Source organism: Oryx dammah, unplaced genomic scaffold, assembly GCF_014754425.2.
Source record: "Oryx dammah isolate SB20612 unplaced genomic scaffold, SCBI_Odam_1.1 HiC_scaffold_8, whole genome shotgun sequence".
In the NCBI taxonomy this organism is placed as follows: Eukaryota; Metazoa; Chordata; class Mammalia; order Artiodactyla; family Bovidae; genus Oryx; species Oryx dammah.
This window is the reverse complement of record NW_024070192.1, coordinates 7,522,614-7,548,638: the sequence shown is the minus strand read 5'-3', so window position 1 is coordinate 7,548,638 and position 26,025 is coordinate 7,522,614. Positions and strand designations below refer to the sequence as shown.

General features: G+C 46.0%; 1 protein-coding gene across 1 annotated transcript; it reads left to right on the top strand.

Annotated features, from left to right (window-relative positions):
* Positions 1 to 54: 54 nt before the first annotated feature.
* On the top strand, positions 55 to 24,273 carry SRP68 (signal recognition particle 68). The gene is made up of 16 exons (XM_040244575.1): positions 55 to 304; positions 2,148 to 2,214; positions 4,197 to 4,310; positions 7,267 to 7,462; positions 8,003 to 8,085; positions 8,330 to 8,439; positions 8,780 to 8,862; positions 9,185 to 9,325; positions 15,899 to 15,997; positions 16,929 to 16,993; positions 19,149 to 19,305; positions 20,180 to 20,274; positions 20,758 to 20,887; positions 22,464 to 22,539; positions 22,977 to 23,029; positions 23,462 to 24,273. Exons 1-16 carry the CDS (start codon positions 121 to 123, stop codon positions 23,687 to 23,689), a joined length of 1,881 nt encoding a protein of 626 aa, XP_040100509.1. The 5' UTR covers positions 55 to 120; the 3' UTR covers positions 23,690 to 24,273.
* The last annotated feature ends 1,752 nt before the right edge of the window (positions 24,274 to 26,025 follow it).

Genomic DNA, 26,025 nt, shown 5'->3' with positions numbered 1-26,025 from the left:
CCTGCGGGCAGGACCGTCGGCGGCGGAGTCCGCCGCTATCCCGTCAGCCAGTCCGAGCCGGCCGGGCTCTCTGCCAGCCGTGTCGTCTCGCCTCCTCTATCCCGTCTTGCTCTGCGGCGCATGGGCAAGATGGCTGCTGAGAAGCAGGTTCCCGGAGGCGGCGGCAGCGGCGGCAGTAGTGGCGGGGGCAGCGGCGGGAGCGGCGGTGGACGCAGTGCTGGAGGAGAGGAAAATAAGGAAAACGAGCGGCCTTCGGCTGGATCGAAGGCACACAAAGAATTCGGGGATAGCCTGAGTTTGGAGAGTATCCTACAGTAGTCGGGCCTAACTCGGCAATGACTACGTGTCGATCTGGCGAGCCGGCGGGCGGGAGAGGCGGTGGGGCCGCCTCATCCTGGGCAGGAGAGGCCGAGGGGTGCACTGCTCTCGCCCCTACTTTCTGGGCACTTAACAGTTCCAGGGTCTGCTCTTCGACTGGCTTTTCTTCGCATCTCCTCTGCCCTCTGCGCTGGGGAACGTTCTCTTCTTTCAATCGGCACCAGAAAATGGGGCAGTTTTCGGCAGTTTCCCCACTGTTGCCCAGTTTGAGGGGGCTGGTGGTGGGTCTGACACTGGCCACTCTGATGAACTTGGCACCTGGGGCTGCTGAAGTGGGGAGAAAAAAACTGCAGTCTCGACGTTTTGGCTTAATAGTTCTGTCTGACAGCCGTCGGAGAGTACATAGTAAAAAGTACAGTTTGATGCTCTGCAAGTGGAGGCGAAGGTTGACTGTTCTAAGGAAAGGCTTTTTGCCCGTTTTGAATATAAATCATCAAAGACTGTAACTTGTGTACATACTCTTAATATGCCTCGTAGGCATTTTGTCTTGTCGAGAGTCATTCAGATGAGCTGTGGGGGAATCGGTTTCTAGTTTTCATCAGAGTGTATCACGGTTGAGTGTTTATGATATTAGTTTGTGGCTTTTTGAAATGAAAATGTAGGCGAATTTCTGAAATAGTACATGTAGCTTGACTTTTTAACATACTGAAGTTTTTCAGCAGATTGCAGTTTTACTTTTTGAACTGGTGATAATCCTTCCAAATGGATGTTAGATTGCTCTGATTTTACTACAGATCTTGTACATGCTGGTCTCTTTTTATTTGTTGAAATAGCCCTTTCATTGTTCAGTGTTTTAAAATATCCCTATAAAGAAGCATTGAGGAAACTTTAAAAGAAAACTAAAATGGTAGGCATAGGTCATTGGACTTCCCAAAGTTTGGGACATAATCTTAAAATATTTTTAAAATTCTTCAAGAGGAGAATTTGGTCAATGCTTTTTCTTTTAAAAGAAAAACTGGTATTTTAATGCAAACTATGGCCTGGTTTGCTTGGCATGTGCTTGCCATAGGCACAGACAGCATCACAGCTGTTAAGGAAAGTCAGGTTTGGCAGTTGTAGAAGGTTACGCAAATAGACTAGTAGTACACGTCATTTATAACCTGAATCTGCTTAAATGAGTAAAAACACTAGGTCCAGGTGTAAATCACTGGGAACCACCCCAAATGTAGTCAGCATTTATCAATAGAATCCAGCAGCTTGATTTAAATGGTTGGGTCTCATTAATCTTCAATGACTAAGGGTGCCCTCCTTTTTTAGTTTGAAGTAGTAACTGAAAGTTCAGGCTATCAGGTTTTTTACATGCTTAGCCCTGTCCTCCTGAGAAGGCAATGGCAACCCACTCCAGTACTCTTCCCTGGAGAATCCCATGGACAGAGGAGCCTGGTAGGCTACAGTTCATGGGGTTGCTAAGAGTTGGACTCGACTGAGCGACTTCACTTTCACTTTTCACTTTCATGCATTGGAGAAGGAAATGGCAACCCACTCCAGTATCCTTGCCTAGAGAATCCCAGGGAGAGAGGAGCCTGTTGGGCTGCTGTCTATGGGGTCCCACAGAGTTGGACTCGACTTAGCAGCAGCAGCCCTGTCCTCTGACAAGGTAGCTATTGAAAATGGTCACTAGAGATTTCACTTGTTAATGTACTAAGCATTTTAGAAATGTTTAATGAGCTGTGATTTGATACAAATAGATTAATGGTACTAATATGGATGAATGTTTTGGATTATTTGGATTCTTGGCACTGTAAGCTTTTCCTTAATCTTGACTCTAGTTCTTCAGATTATAAAGGAGTCCCAGCAGCAGCATGGTTTACGGCATGGAGACTTCCAGAGGTACAGGTTAGTATCGCTTGCAAGGTGTATAGACATCTCTGGCTTTTTCAGACTTGCTTTGCCCTTATTACTACCCTTACTACTGTGCCTTACCCGAAAGTATACCTGGAAAGTCTCGTTCTTAACTTATATCAAATCCTCAAAAAGATCCCTAATTTTCAAATTTAAAAAGAGTGAATCTTTTTATCCATTTTGCCTTAAGATGTTGCAGAAACATGGAAGCTTCAGGCGAAAATAACAAATTATGGTGTGTGTTTTTTTTTTTTTTTTTTTTAATTTAACCATGTTACAGAATCTGGGTTATATCCCAGCTCTTGGCATTTGCTGTTCTGATTCCTGTCCTTGTAGTTTTGCTTTTTGCAGAACATGGCCTTTCATGTCCAGATTCTCTCACCTATTACTCAGTGGTATTCCATTGCAGGGGTGAACCGTCGTCTGCTTTTATCCCCCAGTTGAATGGCTGTTGGGACTCCAATTTTTTTTTTCCCTAGTTATTATTAATCTTTTTAATGTTGGATTTTCAATTAGATTTTTTGGTAGTAAAATATAACATAAAAATGACTTTGTGTACATTTTAGTCCATATTTCTGTCTTTTAGTACATAAATATATCTGTGTATGTGCGCCTACCAAATAGTATTTTTGTTCTTCTAGTTTTTTTCTGCGCGTTTTTTTTCCATAAGTTTGCTCACATTGTGTATACAACTTTGTATCCTGCTCTTTTGCTGGACATTATGTATTAAGTATTTTCCATATTTATAAAAATGTTCTATACATGTGATTTTTATTAGTTGTGTTACAACCTGATATATATCTATATCAGCTATATAGACATACCATAGTTTATTTACCTTTTCCCCTGAGTTGGTTATTTATATGGTAGCCAGTTTTGTAGGCTTAAAAATTTTGTTCCCATGGATCTCTGATCATTCCTCTTTGTGTTTCTGATTATTTCCTTAGTGTAAGAGTAGACTCTCAGTTCAGGAAGTATGAGCATTTTTAAGGATCTTGATAAATGCATTGCCAGAAAATTTTTAACAATTTGCATTTCTAGCCATAGTATGTGTGTTCCATTTGATTTTTATTTAAAAGGGTAAGTGATAATTAAAGCATAATTATGAATTGAGGAAAAAGACCTATAGTTCATAGATTCAATTAGACTTTTTTTTAAATAACCCATTCCTTGGTAGCTTTAACACTGAGATGTTGAAGTTACTGTTTAAATATCATTTTATATTGTAAATTTTATGCTGTTTTGAGTAAGAGTGGTAAAATTTTGCATGTATTTTTACACTAGCTTAGTCAAAATACTTTTATTGCACATCTATATGTTAGGCACTGTGCTAAGACATTGGGAGAAATTTGAAAATAAAATCATCTTTGTACTCAAGGAGTTTATATTAGAGATGTAAGAACATGATTATAATATTCTCAAACTATAGTAGAAGTAAGAATTAAAAACTGCATGAGTACAGAAGAGAGAGGCTTGGCATAAGAGGTGACGTTTATCGTGTTTCTCAGTGACATCCCCGTTCACCTCATTTTTCTTCAGATAGGCTTGTAGTTCCTTTCTCCATGTCTTCCTCGTCATCACAGTCTCCATCAGGATGCCCCTTCTTCCCTTTTACACCCATCAGAATCCTGCTCATTCTTTCAAAGCCCACCAAAAGCCCACTCCAGTGAAGGGGGTTAGCAAGAAGAGGAAGGTTACTCGTGTCACTTTGGATTTGCCATTTGTCTTCATGACTCTGTCCAGCGTGAGTGTGGTTCTTTGAGAGTGGGCACCATGCCCTCTGTCTCTTCACGTGTTCTGTAACTCCAGTCATCGCCTTGCGTGTTTCCGTTCAGTAAACATTTGCAAGAGGATGGTGGTATCTATAACAACCATAAGTAGAATATCCCAAACTTTTGACCTTGCCTTATTATAGAACTTACTGTTGAAAATACTCTCAGCTTAGCTGAATGGTTTTGGGTTGTGGTTTCTTACAGGGGCTACTGTTCACGTAGACAAAGACGTCTTCGGAAAACACTCAACTTTAAGATGGGGAACAGACACAAATTCACAGGGAAAAAAGTAACTGAAGATCTTCTGACTGATAACAGGTACTGACTGCTCAGTGCTGAGTACATCTTGTTAATACATTTATTGAGCAATTACAGTGTGACAGATGTTGTGCCACACACTTGAGTTATTTCATGTGGGTTTTGTAGCAGCTCTGTGGAATCGGCATCTTTTCTACTCCTCCTGCATTATGAGGAAACTGGGACTTCCCTGGCGGTCCAGTGGTTAAAACCCTGCACTCCCAATGCAGGGGCTACAGGTTCAGTCCCTGATCAGGAAATTAGGATCCCACATGCTGCATAGCATGGCCCAAAAAAACAAACAGAAAACAGGCTCAGAGAGACTCTGTAACTTGTTCAGAAATAACTGTGGTGGAATGGTAAATGTTGAAGTCAGTGATTAGACTAATAACCTGATTGGTTTATTAGGTAAGGTTTCTGGAATGCAGATTTCAGTGTCTCTTCAGTTCAGTTCAGTCCCTCAGTCATGTCCAACTCTTTGCAACTCCATGGACTACAGCATGCCACGCCTCCCTGTCCAGAACCAGCTCCTGGAGTTTACCCAACTCATGCCCATTGAGTCGGTGATGCCATCCAACCATCTCATCCTCTGTTGTCCCCTTCTCCTGCCTTCAGTCTTTCCCAGCATCAGGGTCTTTTCAGATGAGTCAGCTCTTCACATTAGGTGGCCAAAGTATTGGAATTTCAGCTTCAACATCAGTCCTTCCGATCTCCTTTAAGATAGATTGGTTGGATCTCCTTGTAGTCCAAGGGTCTCTCAAGAGTCTTCTCCAACACCACAGTTCAAAAGCATCAGTTCTTCTGCACTCAGCTTTCTTTATAGTCCAACTCTCAGTATACGTCCATGACTACTGGAAAAACCATAGCTTTGACTAGATGGACCTTTGTTGGCAAACAAACCTTTGTTGGCTGCTTTTTAATATGCTGTCTAGGTTGGTCATAATTTTTCTTCCAAGGAGAAAGCGTCTCTTAATTTCATGGCTGCGGTCACCATCTGCAGTGATTTTGGAGCCCAAAAATATAAAGTCTGGCACTGTTTCCACTGTTTCCCCATCTCTTTGCCATGAAGTGATGGGACCAGATGCCATGATCTTAATTTTCTGGATGTTGAGCTTTAAGCCAACTTTTTCACCCTCACTTTCATCAAGAGGCTCTTTAGTTCTTCTTCACTTTCTGCCATAAGGGTGGTGTCATTTGCATATCTGAGTTTATTGATAATTCTCCTGGCAATCTTGATTCCAGCTTGTGCTTCCTCCAGCCCAGCATTTCTCATGATGTACTCTGCATAGAAGTTAAATAAGCAGGGTGACAATATACAGCCTTGATGTACTCCTTTCTTTCCCGATTTGGAACCAGTCTATTGTTCCCTGTCCAGTTCTAACTGTTGCTTCCTGACCTGCATACAGAGTTTTCAACAGGCAGGTCAGGTGGTCTGGTATTCCCATCTCTTTCAGAATTTTCCACAGTTTATTGTGATCCACACAGTCAAAGGCTTTGGCAAAGTCAATCAGCAGAAATAGATGTTTTTCTGGAACTCTGTTGCTTTTTCAATGATCCAGTGGATGTTGGCAATTTGATCTCTGGTTCCTCTGCCTTTTCTAAAACCAGCTTGAACATCTGGAAGTTCACGGTTCACGTATTGCTGAAGCCTGGCTTGGAGAATTTTGAGTGTTACTTTACTAGCATGTGAGATGAGTGCAATTGTGCAGTAGTTTGAGCATTCTTTGGCATTGTCTTTCTTTGGGATTGGAATGAAAACTGACCTTTTCCAGTCCTGTGGCCTTAAATCAGTATATCTCAAGTGAAATCTGGCCATATGTAAAGTACTACCTGAGAGTTCTGTATTTCATTGCTGAGTATGTACATGGTGGTTAACATGACAGGATTACTCTATCAAGCAGTGTGTGTTAATAGTCTGGGGGTCAGTTTCTCAGACTGACTGACTTGGCTGCACCAGGTACTAGTTGTGGCATGCAGGATCTGGGTCCCTGATAAGGGATGGAACCTGGGCCCTCTGCCTTGGGAGTGTGAAGTCTTAACCATTGTACCGCCAGGGATGTCCCTCTATATCTGTATTTAACCAAGAGCTCAAAAACAAGAGATGCCAGCTTCACCTTTTAAAGGCAAGATCGTTTACATATGTGTGACCTGGCCATAAAGAGGAATGAAATCTTGCCATTTGCCACAACATAGATGAACTTGGAGAGCATCATGTTAAGTGAAATTAGAGGAAGACAAATACCATGCATTTTCAAGTCTATGTGGAATCTAAAAAACAACTGAACAAATAAAACAGACTCATAGAGAACAAGTTGGTGGTTGACAGAGGAAAGGGAAATAGGAAGGAGTCAGTAAAAGAGGGGAAGGGGATTAAGAGGTAAAAACTTCCAGTCATGAAATAATTCCCAGTCATGATTCATGGGGATGTAATGCACAACATAGGGAATATAGTCAGTAATACCTCATACCCTGCACCTGAAACTAATGCAGAATTTTAAGTCAGTTATACTTAAGTAAGGGCTTTCCAGGTGGCACAGTGATAAAGAATCTGCCTGCAACGCTGGAAACGTAGGTTCGATCCCTATGTCAGGAAGATCCCCTGGAAAAGGGAATGGCTACCCACTCTAGTATTCTGGCCTGGAAAATCTCATGGACAGAGGAACCTGGAGGGCTACAGTCCATGGGGTCACAAAGAGTCAAACACGACTGAGCGACTAACAACAGCAAGTCTGGGTTTGCCAAGTTTGAGGTGGTAGCAGGTTTTTCCAATGAGATATGTCTAGTAGGTGATTAGAAACCTGCCAGAGATGCTGATTTGGGAACCATGGTTGATGCTGTGAGAAGAGCAGCTCTGGGGAGAAAAGCAGAGGAGGGCGCAGGGAAAAGTTGAGAGGCCGAGGATTGCTCCTCAGAGGATACCTGAGTCTGGCGCTCCGTGCCTTTGCTGTTCAGTCAGCCTGTTCTGTCTCTGATTTAGATATTTGCTTCTGGTTCTGATGGATGCTGAGAGAGCCTGGAGCTATGCCATGCAGCTCAAACAGGAAGCCAACACTGAGCCCCGAAAACGGTTCCACTTGTTGTCTCGCCTACGCAAAGCCGTGAAGCATGCCGAGGAGTTGGAACGCTTGTGTGAGAGCAATCGTGTGGATGCCAAGACCAAGTTGGAGGCTCAGGTTAGTGTCATAACATCAGCTTTGCTTTATTGTGGAGATTAGAGATGTGACTTTAAAAATAATAATAATACAGTTAAACAGAACAGAGTGTCTTCCATTGTATGTTGGTAATCAGGGGAGGAAAAAACCTAATCTTGCTTTTAAAAGGTGAAGTTGGCTCTTGTTTTTGTTTTTGAGCTCCTGGATTTTAAGAATTGGCTCTAACTTTTAAGAAAGCCCGTGCTTCTTTTGATATGTATGTGAAAAACTTTTATCTGGGAAGTTCACAAAGTAAAAATTTTGTTTTAATGGTATAGCCCAGAAGTGGGTTGTTAAGTAAAACAAAGAGTAAATTTTCTTTATTTTGAAGTTCTCTCCTGGGAAGTAGATGAATCATAACTTACCCATGGGTCACATTTTATTAGTGAGATACATTTTTTGATTTTTTTAGAATCAACCTGAATATCTATTCTTGATATCAGAGTTTGAAGCGAGTAGAGGTCGGGCTGTACCCTGGTTCCTGGGTATTGAAGCAGTGTCTCTTTTCCCGTCACCTCACAGGCTTACACGGCTTACCTCTCAGGAATGCTGCGGTTTGAACATCAAGAGTGGAAAGCTGCCATTGAGGCTTTTAATAAATGCAAGTAAGTCCTCTGGCCCAAAGGCTGTGGCCAGTTTTGATAACAGTCACATGGAAGCTGCAGATCAGCCAGTGATTGCTTCTGTGAAAGTTATTACGGTTTCTTTCTTTTTGCCTTCTCTTGAGAAATGTGGATTGTTCTCTTTTAGCCTCAGAACTTGCCAGTTCTGGTAGTTGATCTGTGTTCCTTGTGAGTGTATTTCCTTAAAGCGAGGCTGCTATGAACTGTGATGTTCCTTGCCTGGCAGGACTATCTACGAGAAGCTGGCCAGTGCCTTCACAGAAGAGCAGGCTGTGCTATACAACCAGCGGGTGGAAGAGATCTCGCCCAACATTCGCTACTGCGCCTACAACATTGGTGAGCGGGGCTGCGTGGGGCAGCGACAGGTGGCCTGCGGGACCTGGATGATGGCTTTAACTTTCCTCCCTTTCCCCCGCGTCCATCTTTGGTGTGGGTTTGCGTTGATGAAAAGAGTACAGTTGTCGGCGTCAGCTCTGCTCGACATCCAGAAGGCAGTTCCCTAGCTTCAGTTTTGGCCCCGCCGTATCTGTGCCCACCCAGAGCCTTGTGAAAGGACTTAGGATTCATTGAAATGCGCTGGTGGACAGGGAAGAGCTTGGAGTTAAATCTGAGAGTTCTTAAGGAAAAAACCAAGACACTTGAGGGTTTTCCGCTCAATCTCTCTCTCTTTTCTCAGGGGACCAGTCAGCTATCAATGAACTCATGCAGATGAGATTGAGGTCCGGGGGCACTGAGGGTCTCCTGGCTGAAAAATTGGAGGTAATCTAGTATGCACATGTTGTGAAAAGTCTTCGGTTTGAAAAAACGTCCAGTTAAAGAAGTAAAACACAATCCCCTCATCCAGGGATAATTGCTGTTAATATATGCATATTTACATCTATATTTTTAATGAAAAGTTTTTGCCACTTAATTTTTTTTTTTTTTTTTGCCGTGCCTTGTGGCTTGTGGGATTTTAGTTCCCTGGCCCAAGGATATGTAATATGTTAGTTACAGGAAGAGACAAACGATAGTTCCCAGTGAGCTTCACCTTGATCACTCACATCCACGGTTGAAACTTTAACATTTTATAACTATTTTCTAGGCATTGATCACTCAGACACGAGCCAAGCAGGCAGCCACCATGAGTGAAGTGGAATGGAGGGGCAGGACAGTTCCTGTGAAGATCGACAAAGTGAGGATCTTTTTACTGGGTTTGGCTGACAACGAGGCCGCCATCGTCCAGGTACGGAGCTGGGCCTGTTCTGTTCTCTCAGGTGTGTCTGCCCATTGTCCTTGTGTGTTTAAGATACGATATTTTGTTGCTGATTAGGATTTGGGTAACCATCTCAAGATGCATGCTCTTGAATAGAATTCTTTTGAAAGCTGAGTTTATCGGGGAGTTTTCCTGTATAGAGGCCAAAGAAATTGACAGTGACAGCCTTCAGTGAAAATGGGAGCGGCAGAGGGCTGCTTCAAGTCAGGGGTGACATTTGGCCCAGCAGGTGGTGCAGCAGCATGGCTGTTACGTCTCGTGTCTCGCTGACCTCTCATCCTCACCTTCCAGCCCTGAAGGGTCACCTCTTGTCCCTGGGTCCTTAAAAGACAGCCTGGCTAAACCCGATCAGCTTGTTGTATGTGTGGTGTTTATGCAGTATTCATGCAGAGCTGTACTGCCCGATGCTCCTGCTGACATAATTATAACCTGATTGTGGGTGTGAATAACCAAATGAGTTCCAGAAGAGAAGAGATTCTGGTGATCTTGGTTTGTATGGAGTAGACAGTGATGGAGGCATTTTTTAGAGCTCCTTCTCTGTATTAGGTGAAGAACATCTGAAAAAAAGACCACGCTACTCCCTGTGTCTCCAGCCTCAGCAGGGACCAGTGGCATTTCATGAGACTTCACAGCTGGCTGCTGTCCCCAGAGGGATATGTGTGTGAGGCGCTTTGCTAGTTGTGCTGATGAGTTGTTAAGCATCCAGGCCTTTCAGTGACTTATTCCAAAGTGGCTCCTTTGGTTGGGGGCAGCTTTCAACAACTGAAGGATTTCTTTGCACCTTTTGTCTGTATTGCATATGGCCCCTCACCTCCCCCTTTATTTGCTTACAGGACAGAAGATTAGAACAGTACCAAAAAGTTTGAGTTTTCATTCATCTAAAAGTCTAAACTTTTTCTGAAAGTGTTTCATTGGCACTTAACAGTATAGAGGTCTCTCTTCTTGACTAGGGCTGATAGCAACCATTTAGATTATGCAGCTGGGTTTTCTCTTTAAAGTGATACATACTGGAAGAAGAGAGCTGCCACAGATCTGTGCCAGGCATCAGTGACAATCAGACAGGAATTCTGGATAGAATAGGGAGATTTAGTAAGTAACTTTAAAAGCTATTCATGCTTACCACTTATACAATAGAAGTGTTTATAAGAGATCAGCCTACAGGCTGACTTCCCATATACCTTCACTGATACTGCATTGTACGAAAAGGAAAATATGTTTCAAGCCCTTCGTATTTGCAAGATATAACTTTTTTATTAGAATTAGACTGAGATCCAATTTCACGTGTTTTTTTTTACTAACACGTTGTAAGGATTTTTCATGTTCTGACAAATTATTTCACCAAATTTTTTATTACCTGGTAGTCACCTGGACAGATACCACAGAGACAAGCAGGGAGTGTAATGATCCTCCTTTATATCCTGGATATACTGCTTAATGCTCTCGTGTGTTTGTCTCTTCACCCTGTGAGGTGGGTGATACTCATTTTACAGATGGGAAAGCTGTCACCTGTCCATAACCATATGTCTGATAGAAGGGAGTGCCTGCATTTAAAACCATACCCTTTTGATTCCAAAGCTCGTGTTCTTTGAAATTTTCCACATAGCCTTAGATTCATCAGGAAGGTTAGTAACAGGATCGTTTTATGTGGTTTTGGTGAAAAGCTAAATGTAAGTTCACTTAACAGAAAAGTAGGGTCCTGGGCCTCTGACTGAAAAAGTTGAATTTTAATGGAAATCTTAATGGAAAAAAGTAGTCCTTCACAGGAGAATCCTCTCCACTTCAGAAGGTTACTGAGGTAGGGGTTTTCCACGTGGGAGGAGAAGATACAAGCATGTTTTATCTGAATTTATCTTTCTTTTGCTTTTTTTTACAAATAGAGAATAAGATCTAAATGGGGGAGGTATTTCTGCCTTATTCATAAAGTAATTCAGATTGGGCTAAATTAGACCAGGTGAAAAACATTTCACAATTGCACATGAAGCTGTTGCCTTTAAAATTGAAGATCACTTCAATCGCGGGTGACTAGTTGAGCTTTGTGCTCATATAAAAGGATTGATTACTCTCAAACTTGGGTTTTAATGTAGGTGAAGGTCTGACTTCTGTATCTCCAGGTTATAGTCCCCCTTACAAAGCAGTTCAAAGAAATTCTCTAGTGGTACAGTGCTTGGGAGTCTGCCTTGCAGTGCAGGGAATACCAGCTCAGTCCTTGGGGAACTGGGATCCCACATGCTGCAGAGCAGCGAAGCTCGTACACCACTAGAGATTGGGGTGCTGCAAAGAAAGATCTGGCATGCCCAAACTAAAAACTGATGCAGCCAAATAAGTAAATACTAAAAAAAAAAGTTCAAGATTGGCCAACATTTTGGTAATATTGGCAAGAAAAGGCAGTGACATGATTCCAGCCTTGACTAGATAAAGATTCTCATGGTCGGTCATCTCATCACAGCTGCTGTTAGTTGTGTGTTCCCACCTCACCTTCAGTGTGCGTATTTATGGTGTTAAATATATTCTATTTAAAAGCCCTTCTTTATACAGATAATGGCAGGTGGGTTTTTTTAGGGTTGGTGTCAGGGTTATACATCCCTTGTAAAACAAGTTTGGGGATGTTCCCTCCTCTGCTTTCTGAAAGAGTATGTAACTTTGTTTTCTCCTTAAATGGTCATTATAATTCTCTAGTGATACTATTGGGCCTGGAGTTTTCTTTGTGGGAAGATTTTTATAATTTGTTTTTGCCTGTTTTAAAAAATATATAATTCCTTTATGAGTTGGAGGGCTATTCAGATTTTCTGTTTCATCTTGTGTCAGTTTGGATTTTATATTTTTGAAGTATGTATGTATTAATGTATTAATAGTACTTACATTAATTAATGTAAGTATTAATTTCATGTAAATTGTTGGTTTTATTGACAGTTTATAATATCCTCTTATCATTTTAGTGTTCGTAGAATCTGTAGTGTTATCTTCTGTTAAGTGCCTGGTTAATGTGCTGGTTGTGGTGAATACAGTTAATTGTGGTCTTTAAGGATCTTATGGTGAATTAGGATCGCTTGAATATCCAAGACCTTTAAATAATTTGGTTGAGCAAACAAAATGTGTATTAATCCCAGGAATCCCATTAAGGTTTTAACCTTAAAAACAGTTACATGCTTGATAATGCTGCATCACACATACACCAGGTCAAGCCAGTAAGAAAATAATTTAAGTATGGTGTCAAAGGAAGTTTGGTTAAACCCTTAGGTTTCAGGCGTAGCTCTGTGGCTGATGAACTGTGTACTGAATTGAATGAACCCTGGGTTATTATGCATGGGAAAGGCCCTTTGGCTATTCGGGGCTAATCCCCAGAACTGCTTGCTCACTGGTGCGCTTGGCAGCTGATTTGCCAGCTCTGCTTATTATATCGAGCTGTTCTCTGCCCAGGAGACGGGGCTTCTCACTGCAGTGTGTCCTGACCCTGCTGCTGTTGGTGTTTCCCACCCTCTGGCAACTGGGTTGGAGGAATCTGGTAGCCCCCCGCTTCTTGGTTGCTTGTAGAGGTTTTTATGACCTTTAAATACTAAAACAACAGTTTACTGAAAGCAAGAAGAAAGAAATAATTCAAGGAGATAATACTAAACTGCAAAGACTGGAGCTGAGGCTTAATCAACTGCCAAAATCCAGCTGCAGCAGCCTTCTTTTCTTTAGCCAAGCTTTAGGTCTTCATGTCTTTAATATTGTCTTACTTTCTCTTTTGTTTTTATTTTGCTTTGTTAATTGATCACACCTGAATTGTCTTGGTGGTGATTTGAGGATGTCACGCAGCTGGGGTTGGGGGCAGGTTAAAAATGTCTATAGGTTTGATGATTCTTATAATCTATTTTTACGTGAGGTTTGTGTCCTTCTTTACTCGATTTCTGTTTGTTTTTTCCTAGACCTCACTGTGCCGAGGGAGGCGGGCTCCCATTCCCTTGGTTCTCCTGCGGGTGTGGTGGAGAATGTGGTTGGACTCACCTTGCTGTCTCTGTCACACCAAGTAGACAAGTGAAAACAGTCTGGGAGCTCTGTCTTTAAGAGCTGAGGGTCTCGCCTCAGGACACACACAGCTGGTTTTCCTCAGCCTTGAGACGTGCCTTGGGGCTGTGGAAAAGCACTTCTGAGAGTGTTTGAAGTTTTATAGAAATTGATCTCAAGCTTGTTTATTAGGACTGAGTAACGCGTTACTTCTGGGCTACGGGTTTCTCCCTGTCACGGGTCCACCGGGAAGGTCCAGGCCGGCCACAAATTCTTCTGCAGGGAGTTGGCCCGTGTGTGCAGAAGCGGTTCTTGTTGGTTGTGTGGCAGACCTGAGTCGCCTGCATGTGGGCTCTGAGGGACCCTCCCTCTGCATACACGTGGAGAGGTATTTCTTGTTCCACTTTCCCTTCAGGATTACCTTTGGCTCTGAGATAGGTTTACAGAATAAGAGTGTAAGTAGCAAAATGTGTTTCAGGCTTCCTCTGTGGACATTCTGCCCAGCCCAGGGAGAACCATGGGAGATTCTGCTCCAGAGATGAGTGGTCTCTGTCCCTGGGCAGTGTGGCTGCATAAGAGCAACACAGCCGACTGACGGCCTGTGATCCAGATTGGCCTTTCCCTTCATTGTGGTTTAAGACCTTTGTAAGATCCTGGGGGAATGAAGAATTTTCTGGAAGCAGAGGGGAGGGAGGTTTGCTGCTCTTCAGTACCTTGATGCAGAGTGTCTTTATTCAAAGGGAATGAAGGTAATACCTGGCAGTAAAGCGGTATAGCATTTTCGCATCATATTAATTTTTTTTTTACTTGAGCCTTTCCTTCCGTAGGAAAGGAGGCAGGTCTCACATAGCTGGTAAAACCAAATGGCTCTTTTCTTCTACTTAAGCACTCACTGCCCCAACTGCTGGACCCCACTGGTCTTAAAAGGGTGTTGGTGGCGTGTTTGCTGGATTGCACGATGCCAGGCTGGTGCTGGAGCTCACTTGCCTGCTCACGACGTGGCTCTGGTGTGTGTGTGTGGCTGGTCCAGGGCTGTTTCATATCTTAGTCCAGTTGTTAACTCTACAGCTGCCCCGGTCCACAGGATTTGTACTTTGAAAAACTTGGCTAGTTTGATTAAACGAGTAGAGAGAATCTTGCTGACTTGAGGTCCTTAACGGTGTTTGGTGTGAAGTGTTTCTCCAGAGCCGGGCTGTCTGGTATGGTAGCCACCTGAACACGTACGGCTGTTTACGTTGATTAGACTTGCGGGTGCTTAGCAGCCACCTGTAGCTAATGCCCACACTGGACCACACAGGGATGCCACCGTCACAGAAAGTGCTGGTGGACAGCCCTGCTCTAGCCTGCAGTGTGTTAATGGTGTCTGGGTTTGCCTTTATAAATTTATAGAATAGCCATGCCCCTGATTTGTTCCTCAGTTACTGAACAACAAGAACGTCAAGTAACTTATAAATAGAAAAGTATGTTTGATTTATATTGGGTAATTTACAAGGAAGTTTTTTTTTTTCTTCCTCACACTGGAAACTAGGAAAAACATGAGAGCTCTTAAGAGAAGAAAAGGTTTTTCTGAAGGCCCCTCCCAACCATATCTTAAAGGAATGGGCAGTACTGGGTTTTCTTTTGAGCTTTTCTGGAGGTCAGTTGAATGTCAAGAGATCAGATTGGATGTTAGTTTCTGTGGAAAGTCAAATATAATTATGGGAATGTTGATGTTCTAATGTCAGAGTGGGTCTGCCAGTAACACAAGTTCATCTCCTTTCTGCTTTTTGTCCATTCCCACCTGCTTAGTCAGATTCCTTAGGATGATAATGTGGTTTGGCAGGTATTCAGTTAATGAATCACTTTTTGCCTTATCCCGGTTGGCTGGCACAGGGGCAACGCCCTGTGCTTTGCAGAGACTTATTAAATGCTTGTCAGCTTCATCTGCCCTGAGATGTTCTCAGCATAGCTGTATGGAATAACTCCTATATGCAGGAAAACCTCATATGGCATTTAGGAGAGAAATATATCTTTGGTTATTAGTAATGTCACTCAGCCACTCACCTACTTGGGACTTAGAAGAAATCCAGTATCTACAACTCTGTTGGGTTACATTTGCAAGGGAAAGAAACTTGTGCTGTGCTTCAGAGTGAAGTGGCAGTGCTCCAAATCTGGTCCATAAGGCTCCCCTGAGATGCCAGGTGCTGGTCCTGAGCACAGGTAGAGGCATTGAAGGAAAAGAGTAGAAAGTTCTATGATAGAGGAAAGATGAAAGCCTCTGTTGGTTGACAGTTTAGATCAGTGGTATCTATGTTTTTTCAGTATGTTCACTTTACATCTATATATATATACACGCTTCTCATTTCCGTACAAATTAGTGAATAAAACCATAAGAAAAATTGTATATGATAAAGAATATTAACAGTTGAAATGATCTCTGATCCAGGCTGTTTTTTTGGTTGGATGTGTGTATTCGTGTCTAACAGGAGGAATCAAAGCACTATCATGCCCTCCTCCATCAGAATACCATGACTTACTCAAAAAGAAACTCTTTCCCCACCTTCTGCCTTTGTTTAGGCTGAGAGTGAAGAAACCAAGGAGCGTCTGTTTGAATCCATGCTCAGTGAGTGTCGGGACGCCATCCAGGCCGTGCGGGAAGAGCTCAAGTCAGATCAGGTAGGACTCTCAGCTGAGTCCCCGGCTCTTGCTCTGAGCTGAGGTCCTCTCTGCTCTGTGTGTCACATTCCCAGAGCAGGGACTCGTAGCCGCCGTTGTATTTAGATGTGGCGATTGGCTGACCGGCAAGAGAAGCCTCCTCTGGGCTCCACCAAATTGAGAAACTCTTTTCCCTCTGTCCTGCTTCTCCTAATGGCTTCATGTTTTATCTGTTGAGCCTCTGGTCTCAAATCCATATCTCCAGGTGGATTTCTCCAGCGCTCCCTTTTCCTAATAATATCACTGTGATTCATTCAGGCATCTAGGCTGAAAACCTCAGAACCATTTTTGTCTTTCTTCCCTGTTGCCAAAAAGCCTGTTTATTCTCCCTTTGTAATTTCCCTCTCCCTTTGTTCATTCCACCTGTCACTAATGAACTTTATTATGCCTGGACTCGTAGAGAAGTCACCTGATTTTTCTGTCCAGGCTAATCAAGAGATCCTTGACTTCCCCACATCTGTAAGGCCTTCTCCCGTGTAAGGTCACATCTTCACAGCTTCCTCCCTTTAGGAGCCATTCTTCAGTCAGCCAGGAAGGCAGGAGCTGACAGCACGAGGCATAGACCTTGGGTCTAAGCACAGGTCCTAAAACGGAGCCGTGGCCTGAGGACTGTCTGCTTTAATGTCTTGAGTCTGAACACTGGACACAGTGGCCAGGAGGCCTTCCCGGCCGTTACTCTGAATTCTTGTTCACGTCTGGTTTTTCTTTGTCAGTGGAAACTGAATGACCTTGTCGTTCCGGAAAAGCCCAGGAGTTCTCTGATATTTGAGGACCTCAACTTCGTAGTCTGTGCCTGTGTCCCAGGGCACTTTGAGGTCCACACCATTGAATGAGGTGGTCAGAGCCAAGGACGTAATCAGCCATTTAATCTCTACCTTCTTACATTCTGCAGAAACAGAGAGATTACACCCTAGACGTGGAGTCGGGGAAGGTGTCTAACCTACAGTACCTGCACAGGTAAGAGATGTGACATTTTTACTTTTTAACCTTGCATGATGTGTCATTGGAACAAAAGAGTATGTGCAGTGTTTATGTACATTATAATTTACTGATACATATTAAAATATGAGTGCATCTGTGCACATTTTTGCATATGAGGTTTGCATGTGTATATTGTTCTAATATCCGTATAATTTCCTGTTTTTGTACAACAGAAGAACTAGAATGTAACCGATAACTTTGGAGTTCCCTGTGGCCCCCTTGCTGATTCCTGCCCCTCTTCTAGAGCTCACCGCTCTCCTTGTAGGAGTGCCAGGCTCCTAGAGTGACCCTCCTCTGCGTTCTGAATGGCTTACGTTGTCCTGTCCACATTTAAGTTCAAGTTCAACCCAACTTTAATTCCATCTAGAGTTTATTTTTGAGTGCGGTAAGGATCCGCGTCACCTTTGTCCACGAGGGTGACGGATTGTTGCCGCATGTGGTTTATGGGCCGGGGTGTCCTTCCCCGCTGGCGCGCAGGCGGACGTCCCGCACTCCCTGCGCGCTGGCTTTCTGGACTCTGCTGCTCTGTCTGCACGGACGCCAGCGCCGTGATTTACTGTGACTTCATCACCGGTCTTGGTGTCTGGTCCAGCACGTCGTACCCCCCACCCCCACCCCACCAGCTTTCTCCTCAGGCACATCTTGATTGTTTTTATCCCTTTGCTCTTTCATACCCATTTTCAAATTGCCTTGTCAAGTTTAAGTTTTTTAAAAGATAGGTCATTTTGTTTCACAGAAAAGAGGAGGAAGGAAGAGTGACATTTTTCAAACTTCCTGGGAGAAATAAAATTCCACTTCTCCCCAGGTGCTCTTTCCATGTGACCTTGAAATTTTTAATGTCTTAGTCACTGCTTACAACTTTTTAGTGAACCTGGCAATATTTTCAGTCATTCCCAACCCCCGCCCTCCAGCCATTTTAATAAAAACAAAACAAAACAAAAACTCCTCTCTCTGCCTTAATCTCCATTCTTAGAGAATTTGGTACTAGGTTGCATTGACTGCCTTATGGTTCAGATGCTCAGAATATTAGCAGGAACAGTCCTTATCTCCCTTCTGTTTCAACAAGCCCATGAGAAACAAGGCTTTAGGAGGTTAGGGGATGTATTGGTAGTTAACAGCCACAAAGAAGCAAAGGCAGTTGTCAGCCTCCTAGCCTTGAAAGACCAAGAGAGCTTCAGCGGGGCTCAGGACACTTCCATATTGTGAAGCCCCCTTGCCCTGGGATCTGTCTTCCCACCTCCACATGTAGCTGGTATAGGGATAGTGAGCAGTTAGGACCAGAGGCCAGCTTTGGGATAGATTAAAGTCAGGAATCTAGTAGCTCTTGTATTTTAATAAAGCTCTGGTATCTTAATAAAAATGGATCTAGATTCCTGTTCCACTCGGTGAATAACAGTTATTTGTTTGGAGAGTCTGATTTTTCTGCAGAGCTCTAGGAAAGCCCATCTCATGACTTCTCAGATGCAGCCACTTTTGAGGATCCCTGGTGGCCCAATGGTTAGGACTCTGCACTTTCAGTGAAGGGGGCACAGGTTCAGTCCATGGTCAGGAACTAAGTTCCCACAAGCCTGACAGTGCCAGTTTTAATTCTTTAACAAATTCTTTTGGTATTTACCTGTATGTGTCTAAATGGCATGTGTACACTGCTACTTGTTGATCTGGGCTTTTAGCATTTATGACCACTTTCTTCTACAGCCTTCTCACCAGATCTACTCCTGCTCTTCACCCTGACCCCTCTGGCCTCCACATGACTCCTACACAAGCTCTCTCATTTCCGATGCTGTTTTATTTGTTTAGTCCTTATTTCAGGAACTAGCTTGCTATCCATCTCTCGTCTTAAGGACCAGCAGTGTCCTCTGAAATTGGTAACTCTCTAAAGAGACAGAAGATATAATTCAAGTTAAAATCAAATTTTGTCATAAGGTCTAATGCGGGTCCCCTGCGAGTTCGCCACCAAACAGCAGCCAGAGCTGAAGGTCCATGGAGGCTGAGGCCCAGGCCTCCCAGCCCTGCTGGGCAACACGCCCTCACCCTCGCAGCTCCCCAGGGCGGCCCAGCTTGTGGTCCAGTGCTCTTCCCAGCACATCCGCCTCCCTGAGCATCACCTGAGCTGACATGTGGTCCATTCCAGCTACCTGACTTACATCAAGCTGTCAACAGCGATCAAGCGGAACGAGAACATGGCTAAAGGGCTGCAGAAGGCCCTGCTGCAGCAGCAGCCGGACGATGACAGCAAGCGCGCCCCTCGGCCCCAGGACCTGATCCGGCTCTATGACATCATTCTGCAGGTGACCCCGGAGGGCTGGGAAAGCCTGTCCTGTGTGTGGGTTGGCTACAGAATGACATAGCAGAAGGGCTGTGATAGCCAGGAGCTGTTGATGACTCGGTGAAAGACAGAAGTTCCTGTTTTCATACCAGTTCAGCCGTCCGTGAACCTGACATCCAGACGTGTGGATGTGCTTTGTTCTTGTTTAGAGTCTTAGTTGTGTCTGACTCCTTAGTGACCCTGTGGATTATAGCTCACCAGGCTCCTCCGTCCATGGGGTTTCCCATGGACAGAATACTGGAGTGGGTTGCCATTTCCTTCTGCAGGGGATCTTCCCAGCCCCAGGGTCGAGCCCATGTCTCCGGCATCGGCAGGCAGGCGCTTTACCACTGAGCCCCAGGGAAGCCTGTGTGGCTATGCAGACACGGGTAAACCCCTGATATTCATCACTGAGCACTTGCTGTGCAGGCTGGTTGCCCACGTGCCTTGATGTGTCCTGGGACCTGAGGTCACGCTGCCTCGGCCCCCCGGGAGCTCATCGGTGAGGGAGTTTGAGACCCGTGCCCACAGTCAAGGTGTCTGTGTAGGCGCCACACAAGGGCCCCATCTGAAATGAGAGTTCAGAACCAGAGGGATCCCCTCCAGCTGAGAAGGTCTAGGGAGCCTCTGAAGAAGGTAGATCGTGACTGAGAAAAAGAGGCCACGTGGGCTCTCAGGGTCAGGAGGGCGGAGGTGACGCCAGGTGTGGCTGCGGCTGAGTCACTCGTCGCAGACGTCCCCATTATCTGAAGCCCAGGCTCGCTCTTTCTGCCCAAGTCTGTCCTTCCAAATCTTCTGTCAAACACTCAGTGTGGGTCCCCCTCTTCATGAGTTTTCCTGTTACATCTGTTGTGCAGAATTTGGTGGAATTGCTCCAGCTTCCTGGCTTAGAGGAGGATAGAGCCTTCCAGAAAGAGATAGGCCTCAAAACTCTGGTCTACAAGGCTTACAGGTAAGTTCCCCTGGGATGGGCAGGGCTCCCCTCAACCATTGGAAGGTTCTAGAAGCTTTGGGAGCATGTCCCTGGAAGGTTGGGTTTTGGTTTTTGAAAGACATGAGCAGAGATGAACGGTTATGACCTAGATGTGTGGGCGGTGTAGGTAGCGTTTGCAGCTGGACAACGTCCCTCCTTCCTGCCTGTCTTCATCTTCCTTCCTGTGCCTTTTGGGAATTACAGCTTTTTTGCAGAGTTAGCAGTAAGTAAAAGACAGTGGGTCAGCTTTGGACCTACACTGTCAAGTCAGCTCCAATTTCAAGGAGGAGTCTGCGGGTTAGCCTGGCAAACTGGAACAGTGAGAATGGTGAATTCTCCCACCCCAGGGAGTGAGCCTGACGTTAAAAGACTCGGCAATTTATTTAGCCTAAACAGCAAGGAAAGCCTTGATCTTGGGTGATTGTTGCTTAAGAATACTGTGGCTCTTTCCTTCCCCATCAGGTGTTTCTTCATTGCTCAGTCCTACGTGCTGGTAAAGAAGTGGAGTGAAGCCCTTGTCCTGTATGATAGGGTCCTGAAATACGCGGATGAAGTGAATTCCGACGCCGGAGCCTTCAAGAACAGCCTCAAGGTAAGCCAGTGGCCTCGCCTGTTTCTAAGCCCTGAGCAGTTGGCCGTGAGGCTGTGATGCCTTCTCAGGTGGGTCCTGCTTGGTCAGCCTTGGGATGTGGTACGCTCGAGTGCCTGGGAGCTGTGGGTGTAACTCGTGGCAGCGTTCCAGCCCGAAGAGGACTCAGGTACTAAGAGAGACAGCCTTCACCTGGTGTACAGCCCCAGAGCACTGTTCTCAGGCTTGGCTCCATGTGGGAACTGCTTCCAAGGTGGATATCTGGCTCTAATTGGTGTGGGATGAGAATTGGGGTTTTTATAATATTTATTTACTTTTTTGCACTGGGGCTTTTTTAAGCCCTTCAGTGATTCTACTCTGTAGCCAAGTGGAGAACCACTGGTGAAGCGTCTCCACACGAGGGTGTGGGGACCACCAGCAGCAGTAGCATTTGGTTTGCTAGAAATGCAGATTCTCAGGCCAGGGCACAGGTCTATGGAGTCTAAAAGTGTATTTTACTTTAGCTAGACTGCCAGGTGATAGGGTGTATGTCAAAGCTTATGTGCCAATCTGGTGTATTTTACTGATTTTTGAATGACAGCTAGATTTTTAAGCTTATGGACTGCTGTGAGGTTACAGAGATTCTTAAAGCAGTGGTTCAGGGGACCCATGTATATTTTACAAGTAGAAACTATTCAGAAAAGCGGGGTTAAGGTTACTGTTACCAACGTTACAGCCAGTGTGGGAGTGTCTACCTGGAACGGCCCTGGGCTCAGCCCTAGAGAAAACTTTGGTTTCTGCCTTCAGAGAGCTTGTGGTTTTGCTGCAGCCACAAGACTTGCTTAGGACCCACCTCCGAATACAAGAAGGAAGCGAAATAGGAGTAGGTGGGAGGGGTGACCAGTGTGGCAGCATGGTCGGGTAGGGTGTTGTCAGAATGTGGAGACAAACCAGTGTGGACTGTCTGTCTCCGGAGAGAAGTAAGAAGGGTTTCACGAAAGCCCGTCTGCCCTAACATGCCGGGGTTTAGGTTAGGGGGGAACTAAGAGGAAGCAGGCGTGAGGGGTGCAGCAGTATCCAGACCTGACCGATCATTCCAGATTCTGCCACGTGAGAAGCTGAGGCAAGAGAAGGGCTGTGGGTAGGGGCTGAGGTCCTCGAGCCAGGCGGCCAGGCTCTGGGTCCCGCCCTGTGGTCACCGGGGACGTGACTGGACACGTTCTTTGGCCTCTCTGTGCTTTGTCTTCTCACCTGTAAAATGCAGGTACAGACTGTCCCGGGATTATCATGAAGATGAAATTGACAGTTGTGTGGATTGCTTAGGGCATTGCCTGGCACATAATCCATTTGGTGTATGATAAGTGTGTTAATCTTATCTTTGTCATTATTATTATTTTCAGGCAGTATTACTTAAGACATAGCATAGATTTCTCCCCTTGAAACAGGCTAGTTTCTATGTTTTGCTTTTTTTAATAGGGAAAATGTTTAAATTACCTGAAATCCGTGAAAACACCAGTCGGGTTACTTAGCTCGGGTTAGTTTGGTGCACCTCTCTGGCCCGGCCCCGGCTCACGGGTCCACGTCTTCCTCACTGTCACAGGACCTGCCGGACGTGCAGGAGCTCATCACACAAGTGAGGTCGGAAAAGTGCTCCCTGCAGGCAGCCGCGATCCTGGGTGAGCCGCGTGCCTCTTCCCTGCGGCCTGTGTCCCCAGACTCCCCTTCTCTGCTGCTCCTCTTCTCTCCCACCCCCTACACCACTGGTGTAAGACTGAAAGGGGTTGTTTCGGTTCATCCGTGAGATTTTAGTTTTTCCTGCCATTTCCTCTGCCCCCGTGAGGCATCAGGTTATGTGGAAGACTCTAGAGGAACCCTGGCATGCGGTCCCCCTGCCTGTCCCAGGGAGCCATGCCGGCTGCACTGGGCTGAGCACGCTGGTTCTGGGTGTGTGGTCTGTTATCGGCACGACTTGTCTGCCTTGGGTTGGAGAGGGCTGACTCCCCACAGATGGGCTGCCTTTACCCCCATGCTTTAGGATCCAGGCAGGTGATAGGTATTATTCAAGCCTGTTGCGTTAAGTCCATGTTCTCACTGAATCCTGTGAAACTTTCAGATACAAACGATGCCCACCAGACAGAAACCTCTTCCCAAGTCAAGGACAATAAGGTAAGTGGGCTGTGGCTTTTGAAGAATAAACAGGATTTCGTGACACCCTAGGAGCATGTACTCATCTGTAGAGCAGAGGGCCCTTCATTTATCAGGAAACACCCTCCCTTCCCCGCTCCTTTTACTCCGGACCTGAAAGCTGCCTGTGTTATGTTAGGTTAAGTTACATTAAGTTAGGTGTCATGTAAATGGTCCCAAATAAAGTTAGGGACCTGCTGTGCACTCTGGTTGGGAGCTCTGGCTCTGACTCAGAAAGCGGACAGGCGTGTATCCCACTCTAGCCCACCACTCGCAGCCTCTCTAGAGTTCAGTGACTCTCAGCTATAAATAAAGTGAGGACATAATAGCCCCTCACCGGAGGTTTGTGGGGATCGAATGTTCCACTGATGGGCTGTGATTAACTCTGGGTTCCTGTTTTGGTTTGACTTCTAGCCCCTGGTTGAACGGTTTGAGACCTTCTGCCTGGACCCTTCCCTCGTCACCAAGCAAGCCAACCTGGTGCACTTCCCGCCGGGGTTCCAGCCCATCCCCTGCAAGCCTTTGTTCTTTGACCTGGCCCTCAACCACGTGGCTTTCCCGCCCCTCGAGGACAAGCTGGAGCAGAAGGCCAAGAGCGGCCTCACCGGGTACATCAAGGGCATCTTTGGATTCAGGAGCTAACCAGGCCCTTCCTCAGGGAGGGGAGAGTCTGACTCTCAGTCTGTGTTGTGAGAAAACCCCAGCAGGTTCCGTGACATTAAGTCCAGGTCCGCGTCGGCCCAGGGCAGAGTGTGCCGTCCTCGGCCCGCCTTCCTGTGTCTCTTGTGTGTGTACACTTCCGTTCCCACCCGGTGTGCTGGGAGGACGCCCTGTTGTCTTCTGGTAGACGTGTGCAGGGTCCTGTGTCGTCCTCCCCGGGGAGGGGCCCTGCCACCTGGTCTCATCTGAGCCGCGGTCAGGAATGTTTTCGTGGGGTCCACACCTGGCACAGACGGGGGCTCGCATGCTTTGTCGTGTTTCTTCAGTACCATGGATTTGAATGAACTCATCCTTGCTGTGAGCACCCAGGAGCCCTTGAAGAGTTGGTCTGAGACGAGGAGACGTTGGCAGCGTCACCCCAGGGTTACAGTCAGCCTTATTCCCCTCCACCTCCGAGCGAAAGTTGAGAAGTTTCAGAACAAGCAAAGAGCTCTATTTTTAGAAGAAATATGTTACCCTCAGAAATGATGAAAACAAATCTTCTATTAAAAGGCAAAGATGCTGGCTGCTCTGCCCGTTCTTTACACTCCCTCTTTCCCGTCTGGTCCCGACTCTCTCCTTGGAGCCTTGTTGCAAAATCCTGTCCCGTCACGTGCTTCCTGACTTCCTGGCAGTGCGGGTCTGTCTGATGCCTGATAAGAGTGAAGGGGCCCTGCAGGATTTCCCCACTTGTAATTTTTATATGCCATCATATTTTAGTCCATTTCCTTCCTTACTCTTGTTTTTTCTCAGTTACTTTTTTATCTCTATTACAGCATCAACAATAGAATTCCCAAAAGCAAGGTCGGACAGCAAGGAATAAAAGTGACTTAAACATGAGATGCATGAAGCTCTGTGGGCTCAGTGGGCCGCTGTGTTCCCAGTGGACCGCGGAGCGGCTCGCCGGAAGTGGTGGGAGGAAGAGCAGCTGTGTCTGTTAGACCTGAGCGTCAGCTCCGGAGGTGCTTGGGGAGACGCGCTCCTCTCCCTCTGGGGTTTGCTTTGGGTCAGTGAGCCTCAGGAAGTGGATTTTTTTCTTCTAATTAGAAGTTTCATCGTCTGTGCCATACAAGTTAGGGATATCCTTTCCTCTGTCCCTACCTCCTGAAGTTACAGTGCAGATGACCTTAGGTTGAGGTCCTGGATCTCAGTCCCGAAGATCCAGTCAGTGTTCCTGATGGGCGGTGGTCAGAGCACTGGGGACCTTGCTTCTCTCTCCACCCCATCCCCTTCCCCAGCGCCCTTGGCAGCCCCAGGCCTGGGGTCTCAGGTTCTGCACTTCCCTCGCCTCTTCTCAGCGCTGACCTGGGCTGCAGCCACAACTGGGGTGTTCTGCAGCCTTGGGAACCCAGTTCGAGGCCCCACTATGTGGGCAGCCCTCCAGCCAACTTGGGCCAGTGTCTGTGGCACTGGGGGGTGGGTTTGGGGGGGATCCTATGATAAGGATCGAAGGGCCTGTTCTCATCTGGGAAGGTGTCCATTGTCTTGCTCAGAGTAGGTCCCTCCAGGTTTTCTTTCTTTAGAGCGCTGGCAATGAGAGGGAGCCAGAATCCTGGATTGGTCATTCAGATTGAGCCTTTTCTAAGCTTTCTCATGAAAAAGAAACACACTAGGAACTCCTCTCCACCCTCTGAGATCATGACAAGACGTGTTTAGTATTAAAAGCACGTATTTACCTGAGAAGACAGACCTGCAGGGCAGAGGTCACGCTTAGCTCTCACGTCTCTTCACCTGGAATCCCCGGACACTGAACAGGCTGTGTCACTGTGGGGGGGGGGGGGGGGGGCGGAATCCCATCCTGTCTCAGGCCCGGGAGCGGCTGACACGTCTCATGGGACAGGTTCAGAGTCAGGCCCAGGGAGCAGCCGTCTTTGCTGGGTGAGTTCACAGGATGAATCCGCAGAGGCCACCCGCTTCTGCCTTCCCGGGGGGAGGTTGCAGGTGTGAGGGAGGGAAGTGGACACGCTGCCTTGGGCAGGTCTGTCCTCCTTCTGCTCGTCCCTCCTGCAGGACAGGCGGTGGTACAGTCAGCAGGGTGTGGTCTTGGAAGAGTTGTCTGTCTCCCCAGATCCAAGAGGATGAGGGGAAGCTCAGCTGAGCCTGCACTTGAGAACATGCCTGAGGGCCGCTGTGTTCCTGCTTTTTATTTTCTTACCTGTCAGGTGGTGACAGTCTCAATCTGCAGAAGCATTAGAGGTCAAAGCTCTGCCAGGTCAAAGCTCTGCGTGCACCCGAGAGGAATAAATGCTGAACCTTGGATAGGAAAGACACGATTTGGC